At 42.2% G+C, this 12,732-nt stretch overlaps 1 protein-coding gene across 3 annotated transcripts in view; it reads right to left on the reverse strand.

Moving 5' to 3' along the window:
• The window catches only part of spega (striated muscle enriched protein kinase a), a 139,581-nt gene that overhangs the window by 26,778 nt on the left and 100,071 nt on the right, over positions 1 to 12,732 (reverse strand). For all 3 annotated transcript variants that reach the window (XM_061889540.1, XM_061889541.1, XM_061889542.1), the window contains 7 exons: positions 10,154 to 10,354; positions 7,698 to 7,755; positions 7,537 to 7,614; positions 3,172 to 3,344; positions 3,058 to 3,084; positions 2,821 to 2,973; positions 2,690 to 2,732 (listed from right to left, as the gene is read on the reverse strand). In XM_061889540.1, coding sequence (XP_061745524.1) covers positions 2,690 to 2,732; positions 2,821 to 2,973; positions 3,058 to 3,084; positions 3,172 to 3,344; positions 7,537 to 7,614; positions 7,698 to 7,755; positions 10,154 to 10,354 — 733 coding nt within the window. The remainder of the gene's footprint in view (positions 1 to 2,689; positions 2,733 to 2,820; positions 2,974 to 3,057; positions 3,085 to 3,171; positions 3,345 to 7,536; positions 7,615 to 7,697; positions 7,756 to 10,153; positions 10,355 to 12,732) is intronic.

The raw sequence follows: 12,732 nt of genomic DNA on the forward strand, positions 1-12,732 counted from the left end.
CACGTCATGTCCGGTCCAGTGGCTTTGCACCACGGGAAAACAAACCTCATCAAAGTCCTAGTCTTGACAGGTGCAATTTATACTCTGGAGCAGACCGGGGCAAATTAAGGCACGGGGGCAACTTGCGGCCCGCAAAGCTTCTCAACTTGGCCCGCCGGACATTTCCCCCAAATTTTTTTTAGATCTTTAAGATGGAAAGTGTAGCTGCCGTTATGATGTGCAGTGATGTTTTCTAATGGCCGTAAGTCTTGAACTATTCAAAGTATTTCAATGGTTGGAATCTGCACTTTTGGATGACATACCAGTTTTTATGGTCATCTAATTAGTTACTATGGTCATCTAATTAGTTACTATGGTAATGTAAGTCACAGCAGCTCAGACGAGGCACCAAGCAGTGTGGGTGTGGAGGGTTTCCACAGACGCGGAAGGAGATTTTTACAACAAAGTTCCAAAGCTTTATGATAAATCAGATGTATCAGATTGTTGGTGGGTTTGTTTTGTACCCTTCGCGTTCATATTTCACTGTTTGTAGCATTTTTGTTGAATTTCACTTGATTGTAAAATATGTCGGTCGAAACGGGGTGTGACATTCATATTTCGTCAATATTCAGTGTTTTATCGTTCATAGAAAAATGTAAAATACCTTTACGTTTTTTAAGGCGGTCTGTCATGAAGTTTTTACCATTCAATCAGACATTTTTGTGATTTTTTTTTGTATCAGTGTTCCTAAAAATGGATATACCGGCCCCCGGACACATATTCTCTAAATGTGGCCCCACCAGGTCAAAATAATTGCCTGGGCCTGCTCTGGAGCGACTTATAATCCGAAAAATACGGTATATCTAAGTGGTTATAGTATTATTTACATTTTAACATCAAGCATATATGAGTACTACATTGGAATTTAGATTATACAAACAAATTGGTACATTAGTCATTTACGAACTAAGGGGGGGTTTCTATATGAAGGTTGTTCCTACAACTTATTTTTGTTGCATCACAGCCATTGGACATACAGGACAATACATTAGCTTATTAAGATCAAGTACAAACCCCGTTTCCATATGAGTTTGGAAATTGTGTTAGATGTAAATATAAACGGAATACAATGATTTGCAAATCATTTTCAACCCATATTCAGTTGAATATGCTACAAAGACAACATGTTTGATGTTCAAACTGATAAACAGTTTGTTTTTTTTGAGCAAATAATCATTAACTTTAGAATTTGATGCCAGCAACACGTGACAAAGAAGTTGGGAATGGTGGCAATAAATACTGATAAAGTTGAGGAATGCTCATCAAACACTTATTTGGAACATCCCACAGGTGTGCAGGCTAATTGGGAACAGGTGGGTGCCATGATTGGGTATAAAAACAACTTTCCAAAAAATGCTCAATCTTTCACAAGAAAGGATGGGGCGAGGTACACCCCTTTGTACACAACTGCGTGAGCAAATAGTTTAAGAACAACGTTTCTCAAAGTGCAATTGCAAGAAATTTAGGGATTTCAACATCTAAGGTCCATAATATCATCAAAAGGTTCAGAGAATCTGGAGAAATCACTCCAAGTAAGTGGCATGGCCGGAAACCAACACTGAATGACCGTGACCTTCGATCCCTCAGACGGCACTGTATCAAAAACCGACATCAGTCTCTAAAGGATATCTCCACAAAGGCTCAGGAACACTTCAGAAAAACAACTGTCACTAAATACAGTTTGTCGCTACATCTGTAAGTGCAAGTTAAAGCTCTACCATGCAAAGCGAAAGCCATTTATCAACAACATCCAGAAACGCCGCCGGCTTCTCTGGGCCCGAGATCATCTAAGATGGACTGATGCAAAGTGGAAAAGTGTTCTGTGGTCTGACGAATCCACATTTCAAATTGTTTTTGGAAATATTCCACGTCGTGTCTTCCGGACCAAAGGGGAAGCGAACCATCCAGACTGTTAGCGACGCAATGTTTAAAAGCCAGCATCTGTGATGGTATGGGGGTGCATTAGTGCCCAAGGCATGGGTAACTTACACATCTGTGAAGGCACCATTAATGCTGAAAGGTACATACAGGTTTTGGAACAACATATGCTGCCATCTAAGCGCCGTCTTTCTCATGGGCGCCCCTGCTTATTTCAGCAAGACAATGCCAAGCCACATTCAGCACGTGTTACAACAGCATGGCTCCGTAAAAAAAAGAGTGCGGGTACTTTCCTGGCCCGCCTGCAGTCCAGACCTGTCTCCCATGGAAAATGTGTGGAGCATTATAAAGCGTAAAATACGACAGCGGAGACCCCGGACTGTTGAACGACTGAAGCTCTACATAAAACAAGAATGGGAAAGAATTCCACTTTCAAAGCTTCAACAATTAGTTTCCTCAGTTCCCGAACGTTTATTGAGTGTTGTTAAAAGAAAAGGTGATGTAACAAATTGGTGAACATGCCCTTTCCCAACTACTATGAAATTCTAAGTTAATTATTTGCAAAAAAAAAAAAATTAAGTTTATGAGTTTGAACATCAAATATCTTGTCTTTGTAGTGCATTTAAATGAATATGGGTTGAAAAGGATTTGCAAATCATTGTATTCCGTTTATATTTACATCTAACACAATTTCCCCACTCATCTGGAAACGGGGTTAGTAAATCCTGCGAGCTCTTTTTCAAGGAATATTAAACACAAGATTGACTACTACCTTAAACCAAGGATGGCGGAGGCATTCAACGGCGCTCGGCCTCCTGGCGGTGCAAACACAACATGCTGCAGTTTAGTTACCATGCGTAATACAAAAAGGCTGTCCAAAAAAAAAAAATGTGCGATGCTTACAGGCGGTCCACCACCAAGAGCTTGATGACAAAGCCCCTTGCTTCTTTGCAGAGGGCAGACAACATACTCTCTTCAAAGGCCACATTGTAGTTTCGAATGTTTAACGCTGTTTCGCGGTCGTTTTCACCGGCAAATGGCGACACTCCTGTCAGGCTGCAATATACACATTTATACATATGACTTGTTAAATATTAAATAAAGATGGATAGATATGCGTGCCCCTGCTGGGTGACCTACCAGAGATATGTAATGACGCCAACTGGCCTGTAGAGAGCAGCAGAAGCATAAAACAGTTAAGAGAGCAAGTGTTTGTTGTTGCTGCTAACAGTGCACAAGGTACATGAGGCTCACCATATGTCTGTTGCTGTGGAAACGGGGGTTTGGTTCACAATTTCTGGGCTCACGTATTCTGGTGTGCCATACTTGCAATAGTGCTCCTCGGGTGACTCCAGTCTGAGGGCATTACCGAAGTCGCATATACGGATCTGGTCACTGCTGCTACCAGTCATCAAAATGTTTTCTGGCTAGCAGAAGACAAACACAAATGCAATGAAATCTCGTTTGAGTCCCACCCTAATGCTGTGAAGCAGGGGTCGGGAACCTTTTTGGCTGAGAGAGCCATTTAAGCCAAATATTTAAAAATGTATAGAGTATAATATATCACAAACTCGCATGGCACCAGTAGTAGTGACCCCAAGATGCAGGAACCAGGAGAGCGAAGGGCAGGTAAGATGATTTTAAAGGCCTACTGAAACCCACTACTACCGACCACGCAGTCTGATAGTTTATATATCAATAATGAAATATTAACATTGCAACACATGCCAATACGGCCTTTTTAGTTTACTAAATTGCAATTTTAAATTTCGCGCAAAGTATCCTTTTGAAAACGTCGCGGTATGTGCATGATGTCACGGATTGTAGCGGACATTTTGTTAGCCCCGATCCCAGCTATAAGTCGTCTGCTTTAATCGCATATTTACACAGTATTCTGAACATCTGTGTTGCTGAATCTTTTGCAATTTGTTCAATAATGGAGACGTCAAAGAAGAAAGATGTAGGTGGGAAGCGGTGTATTACGGCCGCCTTTAGCAACACAAACACAGCCGGTGTTTCCTTGTTTACATTCCCGGAAAGATGACGGTGAAGATTTACTATGGAACAGAGCGGTCAAGCGAACATGACCAACATTTATAGAGTATAATATGCCACGAACTCGCATGGCACCAGTAGTAGTGACCCCAAGATGCAGGAACCAGGAGAGCGATGCGCAGGTAAGATGATTTTAAAGGCCTACTGAAACCCACTACTACCCACCACGTGGTCTGATGGTTTAGATATCAATGATGAAATATTAACATAGCAACACATGCTAAAACGGCCTTTTTAATTTACTAAATTGCACTTTTAAATTCGCGCGAAGTATCCTGTTGAAAACGTCGCGGTATGATGACGCGTGTGCGTGATTTTAGCCCCGATCCCAGCTATAAGTCATTTGCTTTAATCGCATAATTACACAGTATTCTGGACGTCTGTGTTGCTGAATCTTTTGCAATTTGTTCAATTAATAATGGAGACGTCAAAGAAGAAAGATGTAGGTGGGAAGCGGTGTATTGCGGCCGCCTTTAGCAACACAAACACAGCCGGTGTTTCCTTGTTTACATTCCCAGAAAGATGACGGTGAAGATTTACTATGGAACAGAGCGGTCAAGCAAACATGGTTCCCTACCACATGTCAACCGGCAGGTTTCGGTGAGAAAATGGTGGTAATAAGTCCGCTCTTACCGTAGACATGAGCGGAGAGCTTGCGTCGTTCTTCGTGCACCTGTCAAAGAGGCTGCTGCGGACTCTCTTGCCTCCTCCCACCGGCCGTCCCTTAACGTGGGATGCTTCCACCGTGGAGGAGGGGGAAAAAAAAAATTCTCAGCCCGGCCCCAACGGCTGCCTTCGCTTCGCCTCGTCGAGAAACGTGGCTTCCCTCAGAGACATTGGTGGTCACCACACCCGTCCGACTTTCACTAAAATGCTAAACACTAGTAACACAATAAGCAGATAAGGGATTTTCCAGAATTATCCTAGTAAATTTGTCTAATAACATCTGAATCGCTCTACTGTCTAGTTTTTTTTGTTTTTTGTTTCCTAGTCCTTCACTCTCACTTTCCTCATCCACAAATCTTTCACCCTTACTCAAATTAATGCGGAAATCGTCGCTTTCTCGGTCCGAATCGTTCTCGCTGCTGGTGGCCATGATTGTAAACAATGTGAGGATGTGAGGAGCTCCACAAACCGTGACGTCACGCGCACATCGTCTGCTACTTCCGGTACAGACAAGGCTTTTTTATTAACACCGACAGTTGCGAACTTTATCGTCGATGTTCTCTACTAAATCCTTTCAGCAAAAATATGGCGATATCGCAAAATGATCAAGTATGACACATAGAATGGACCTGCTATCCCCGTTTAAATAAGAAAATCTCATTTCAGTAGGCCTTTAAGCAAAATATTTTAAAATGTATTTCCGTGAGAGCCTTATAATATTTTCTTAACACTGAATACAACTAAATGTCTGCATTTTTAAGTAAGACCAAGAGTATAATATGTCACAAACTCGCATGGCAACAGTATTAGCGACCCCAAGATGCAGGAACCAGGAGAGCGAAGAGCAGGTAAGATGATTTTAATATCACCAACAGAGGAGAATGAAGCAGTCTTGCATGTACGGTTCTAAATAGTCAATCTTCGAGCCCTGAGGAGCGCGCAAGATAAGCATGAATAGAAACATGCTGATTGGCAGCAGGTGAGTGGGAAAAAACACAGCGCTCAACGGGACAAGCAGGAAATGGAAACAAAATTGTCAGGATTGTCCCTGACAGTTTGTCTATGTTTTAGTTTTTTCCTCTACATTTGTCTTTGTTTTCCTCTGTGTGTGTAGTATTTCCTGGGGCGGTATAGCTCGGCTGGTAGAGTGGCCGTGCCAGCAACTTGAGGGTTGCAGGTTCGATTCCCACTTCCGCCATCCTAGTCACTGCCGTTGTGTCCTTGGGCAGGACACTTTACCCACCTGCTCCCGGTGCCACCCACACTGGTTTAAATGTAACTTAGATATTGGGTATCACTATGTGAAGCGCTTTGAGTCACTAGAGAAAAGCGCTATATAAATATAATTCACTTCACTTCACTGTCAGCGCTCTTATTTTGTCTTTTTCCTGTCTTTCTCCCTGGGCGCTGTTTCCACTCAGTTGCGGCTGATTGGCACCTAGCCACACCTGGTGTCAATCAGCCCAATCCTATTTAGACCTGTTTTCTCCTCCAGTCAGTGCTGGATTATTGTCGTTGCCACCTGTCGTGTCATGTCAATGCAGCGTTGTGGTACGCTATGTTCGGTAGCTGTTTGTAGCTTACTGTCTTTTGTTCCCTGCTTCCAGTTTTGTTTGTTCATAGCCAAGTTTGTTATCCGCCTCGTGCGCGCTTTTTGTTTGTACCTTTTTGTTCTGTTTTTGTATTAGTGTTTTATTAAATCATGTTTACCTGCAAACTGCCTGCCTCCTTCTCTGCATCTTGGAGTTCGTCACAAACTAACTGACAAAAATAAGAGCCCTCGTGGGAAGAAAATACAAAACAAAGAAGCATTAACAGATCTTCACATAATAAGTCTCTTATTCTTTTTAATAACAGTTTTATTCGGAAGCTCACCGATGATGAATAAAATGCTTCTTACTACAGATGCGACTTCTTGAACAGGTGCGGTAGAAAACAGATGGATGGATTAAAATGTATGAGAATGTTTTATATTTTGAACATTATTTTTAACACTGTGATTACCGGAGGAATTATTCATTACTTATCATGTTAAGCAGGGGTCTCAAACTCAATTTACCTGGGGGCCACTGGGTGCAGAGTCTGGGTGAAGCGGGGCCGCAAGAAAATATTTCTTAAAAGAAAATCTTTTTAAATGTCTTTAATTTGATTTATAACACAAAATAAAATCAAAATATAAATGAACAAAATGAGAATTAAGGAATGTGAGGCGATGCAAATTAAACAATAAAATAAAGAAAATACAACAGTTTGAATTGGTCCAGGTTATCGGGGACTGTTATTACTGACGGACAGGTGTGGCGGTGCGACTCCAGCCGGGCACGTAAGAAAACCCTCGTCTCCATGGCAACGTTTCTGTCGCTTTCACTCATTTGCCGCTTTTTCACTTACGCAGGGGTAGGCAACCCAGAACGTTGAAAGAGCCATTATGGACCCAAATAACAAAAATTGTTGCTGTGGAGTTTACAGTTACGGTAGCACAATTAGCCCCAAACGGGCAAACATCCCAATTAACGTGTTACACGTCCAATTCGCCCTAGGACTCTCTGTCGGAGTATCAGTGCTGGGGTCCAGTGCACCACAGTTTTGTATTGTCGCTCAGTCCTTCGGCGGAGTGCTTCGGAAGCTACCGAACAGCTCGTCTGGCGTGGAATGTTTGGCCCTCCAGAGCCCCATACAACACCGTGATTGGTAGATTCCTTCAGCTACGCACACAACGCTGTCAAGCGCCATTGGTATAAAATTTGCGGGCCGCACTAACATTAAACTTTCATATTGAGCTGGGGGCCGCAAAATAACGTCTGATGTCAAGCAATGTCAGCTAAGATGTATCTGAGAGCCAGATGCCACATCTGGCTCGAGAGCCATAGGTTCCCTACCCCTGCTGTAAAGCATTACCTTGATGTCGAGGTGAGCAATTCCTTTCTCATGAAGGTAACGGAGGCCTTCTAACACCTGCTGAACACTTCGACGGATCTGTGGAGATGCACAAATTAAGTCAAGGTCATGTGACGCGGTGGCATTTGGGCAGAATCCAAGCCACTTTCAATTCAACCGACTTCCAGATCTGTGACGGTTGTTCTTCTGGACATTCGTTCCAGCAGCTCTTCATGACACCTTCAGGTCACAGCTGAGGAAAGGTAGACTACAAAGTCCAACTGATGAATTATGCATAAACAATACCCCGAGTACTGTATTTTTCGGACTATAAGTCGCAGTTTTTTTCCGTAGTTTGGCCGGGGGTGCGACTTATACTCAGGAGCGATTTATGTGTGAAATTATTAACACATTACCGTAAAATATAAAATATTATTTAGCTCATTCACATAAGAGACTATACGTATAAGATTTCAAGGGATTTATTACAGATAGTTTGGTAAACGTACAGTATGTTCTATATGTTATAGTTATTTGAATGACTCTTACCATAATATGTTAGGTTAACATACCAGGCACCTTCTCAATTGGTTATTTATGCCTCATATAACGTACACTTATTCAGCCTGTTGTTCACTATTCTTTATTTATTTTAAATTGCCTTTCAAATATCTATTCTTGGTGTTGGGTTTTACCAAATAAATTTCCCCCAAAAATGCGACTTATACTCCAGTGCGACTTATAAATGTTTTTTTTCCTTCTTTATTATGCATTTTCGGCAGGTGCGACTTATACTCCGAAAAATACGGTATGTCTTTTTTGTTAAGTGCACTCATCACTAAATGAATCATTCATGCCTCAGGCCATGTCTACATTAAGTTGTTTAACCCCTTAAATCAGTGGTTTTCAACCTTTTTTTAGTGATGTACCCCCTGTGAACATTTTTTAAATTCAAGTACCCCCTAATCAAATAATTTTTGGTTAAAAAAAAGAGACAAAGAAGTAAAATACAGTACTATGTCATCAGTTTTGGATTTATTAAATTGTATAACAGTGCAAAATATTGCTCCTTTGTAGTGGTCTTGAACTATTTGGAAAAAAAAATATAAAACTGAACTAAAAACTTGTTGAAAAATAAACAAGTGATTCAATTATAAATAAAGATTTCGACACCTTTTTTTTTTTTTCCAAGATGGCGCTGCTGTAATGGCTGCTGTAGGCAGGAGCTCTGTGCTCTTGTGTCATCCTTTTGTGTTTCCCTCTTGTTTTCATGTGTTATTATATTTTTTTGCATTTTGGTCCGGGACCCTTTGGGACTGTGTGACAAGGGGTGGCACTTTCGTGACCTCTGTGGTGCTTTTTTTGTGGACTTCTGGATCTGCCTCCCGGGAGCCTTTTGGCCATGGAGACCAGCTGCTGGGTCTCTGCCACACCGGAGTCGGTTTGGAGGGACTGGAGGAGATGCGGATGAGGGGACAGGGCTGCGGAGCTAGCACTGAGCGCTGGGACGGAGAGGCTTCGCGGTGTCTTGGCTGGGTGAGCAGGTGTCGGACACCTCAGTCACCTTGGACGTATCCTCGCTCATCCATGCGGACTGGACATTGGCCGAGAGTGGAGTCGGCTGTCCTGGTTGCTTTGTTGGGTCTGCTCCTGTCTCTGGCCATGCTCCCTCCACCCCAGCGGACGATGGCGTGGAACACCGCAGAGGCCACCACAGTGGATATGTTTCTTTTACTTTTTATTCATAGCTGTATGTAGAAGTGTCTGGTTGTATCTGCTGCTTTAATGTCTTTAATGTCCTTTGTGTTCTTTGATGTTTGATGTTTCCCTCTTACACACATGTAAGAGGGATGTGTACTATGGCTATGAGTTGTTCTTTTCCCTTGGGCTCAGTCTGCACCCCCACTCCAGGGCCTAGGCTAAGTACGATTTTTTATTTTTTTATTTTATTTTAATCTTCTATTTTTTTTTTCTCCCCCCCCCTTGTTTACCTGTATGTCATCTTTTTTGTAAGGGGCGCTGGAAGCCGGCAGACCCGTCAGCGATCCTGTTCTGTCTCCCTGTAATGTTTGTCTGATCTTGAATGGGATTGTGCTGAAAATTTTAATTTTCCTGAAGGAACTCTCCTGACGGAATAAATGAAGTACTATCTAATCTACTATCTAATCTAACCTAGAAGTAATCATCAATTTAAAGTGCCCTCTTTGGGGATTGTAATAGAGATCCATCTGGATTCATCAACTTAATTCTAAACATTTCTTCACAAAAAAAAGAAATCTTTAACATCAATATTTATGGAACATGTCCACAAAAAATCTAGCTGTCAACACTATGAACTTACATTCGTATTTTGTTGAAGTATTATTCAATAAACATACTTATAAAGGCTTTTGAATTGTTGCCATTTTTAGAATATTTTTTTAAAATTTCATTTCCCCTTTGGCATACCTTCAAGAACCCCTAGGGGTACGTCTTAGGTGTGATTTACCCTGGGTAACCTTATGGCTTTACATTTACATATCAGAACAGATGTATTGTATATTTATAGTCCGGGAGATAATCAGCCTACTTTTAAGCACATGGAGAACCCGGTAACACACACAAGTGTATTTTTAAATAAAAGATGGAAAAAGGATACAATTCTGTTATGAGCACAACCACGTTCTTCTTTTCAAAGGCATCGTGGAAGTAGATGATCCGCTCATGGTCCAGTGATGACAGCAGTTCCATCTCCCGCAGTGCCAAGGCTTTCCTTTTCCCGCGTGCGGATGTGAACTTGGCGGCAAAATCCCTCTTTCCCTTCTTCTGAGTTACCCGTTTTATGTAAGAGAAGGCCCCCCTGTGATGAGACATGCCCAGAAATCACTTTTTTTTTTTTACATTTTGATATCATTTAAACTTTGGCATAAGTCTGTGTTCCAGTTATATACAAACCCCGTTTCCATATGAGTTGGGAAATTGTGTTAGATGTAAATATAAACGGAATACAATGATTTTAAAATAATTTTCAACCCATATTCACTTAAATGCACTACAAAGAATAGATATTTGATGTTCAAACTCATAAACGTTAACTTTGAATTTCATGGCTGCAACACGTGCCAAAGTAGTTGGGAAAGGGCATGTTCACCACTGTGTTACATCACCTTTTCTTTTAACAACACTCAAACATTTGGGAACTGAGGAAACTAATTGTTGAAGCTTTGAAAGTGGAATTCTTTCCCTTTCTTGTTTTATGTAGAGCTTCAGTCGTTCAACAGTCCGGGGTCTCCGCTGTCGTATTTTACGTTTCATAATGCGCCACACATTTTCGATGGGAGACAGGTGTGGACTGCAGGCGGACCAGGAAAGTACCTGCACTCTTTTTTTTACGAAGCCACGCTGTTGTAACACGTGCTGAATGTGGCTTGGCATTGGCTTGCTGAAATAAGCAGGGGCGTCCATGAAAAAGGCGGCGCTTAGATGGCAGCATATTTTGTTCCAAAACCTGTATGTACCTTTCAGCATTAATGGTGCCTTTACAGATGTGTAAGTTACCCATGCCTTGGGCACTAATGCACCCCCATACCATCACAGATGCTGGCTTTTGAACTTTACGTTGATAACAGTCTGGGTGGTTCGTTCCCCTTTGGTCCGGATGACACTATGTCGAATACTTCCAAAAGCAATCCATCCATCCATCCATTTTATGCCGCTTATTCCCTTTGGGATCGTGGGGGGCGCTGGTGCCTATCTCAGCTACAATCGGGCAGAAGGCTGTGTACACCCTGGACAAGTCGCCACCTCATCACAGGGCCAACACAGATAGACAGACAACATTCACACTCACATTCACACACTAGGGCCAATTTTAGTGTTGCCAATCAACCTATCCCCAGGTGCATGTCTTTGGAGGTGGGAGGAAGCCGGAGTACCCAGAGGGAACCCACGCATTCACGGGGAGGACATGCAATCCCGAGTCCGGGATTGAACCCTGACTACTCAGGACCTTCGTATTGTGAGGCAGACGCACTAATCCCTCTGCCAAAAACAATTTGAAATGTAAACTTGTCAGGACCACAGAACACTTTCCCACATTGCATCAGTCCATCTTAGATGGTCTCGGGCCTAGAGAAGCTGGCGGCGTTTCTGGATGTTGTTGATAAATGGCTTTCGCTTTGCATAGTAGAGCTTTAACTTGCACTTACAGATGTAGCGACAAACTGTATTTAGTGACAGTATTTTTTTGAAGTCTGCGATGAGGTGGCGACTTGTCCAGGGTGTACCCCGCCTTCCGCCCGATTGTAGCTGAGATAGGCGCCAGTGCCCCCCGCAACCACAAAAGGGAATAAGCGGTAGAAATGGATGGATGGATGGTTTTCTGAAGTGTTCCTGAGCCCATGTGGTGATATCCTTTAGAGATTGATGTCGGTTTTTGATACAGTGCCGTCTGAGGGATCGTAGGTCACGGTCATTCAATGTTGGTTACCGGCCATGCCGCTTACGTGGAGTGATTTCTCCAGATTCTCTGAACCTTTTGATGATATTATGGAGCGTAGATGTTGAAATCCCTAAATTTCTTGCAATTGGACTTTGAGAAACGTTGTTCTTAAACTGTTTGACTATTTGCTCACGCAGTTGTGGACAAAGGGGTGTACCTCGCCCCATCCTTTCTTGTGAAAGACTGAGCATTTTTTGGGAAGCTGTTTTTATACCCAATCATGGCACCCACCTGTTCCCAATTAGCCTGCACACCTGTGGGATGTTCCATATAAGTGTTTGATGAGCATTCCTCAACGTTATCAGTATTTATTGCCACCTTTCCCAACTTCTTTGTCACGTGTTGCTGGCATCAAATTCTAAAGTTAATGATTATTTGCAAAAATCAGTTTGAACATCAAATATGTTGTCTTTGTAGCATATTCAATTGAATATGGGTTGAAAATGATTTGCAAATCATTGTATTCCGTTTATATTTACATCTAACACAATTTCCCAACTCATATGGAAACGGGGTTTGTATTTAAGTTTAATCTGCAGTCCCCGAGTCTTGTCATTTCTGCTTACCAAGCCTCCATTAAACCTGCCATTTAAATGATAAATAAATAAATGGGTTGTACTTGTATAGCGCTTTTCTACCTTCAAGGTACTCAAAGCGCTTTGACACTACTTCCACATTTACCCATTCACACACACATTCACACACTGATGGAGGGAGCTGCCATGCAAGGCGCCAAC

This window comes from Nerophis ophidion, linkage group LG27 (genome assembly GCF_033978795.1).
Source record: "Nerophis ophidion isolate RoL-2023_Sa linkage group LG27, RoL_Noph_v1.0, whole genome shotgun sequence".
NCBI classification, from domain to species: Eukaryota; Metazoa; Chordata; class Actinopteri; order Syngnathiformes; family Syngnathidae; genus Nerophis; species Nerophis ophidion.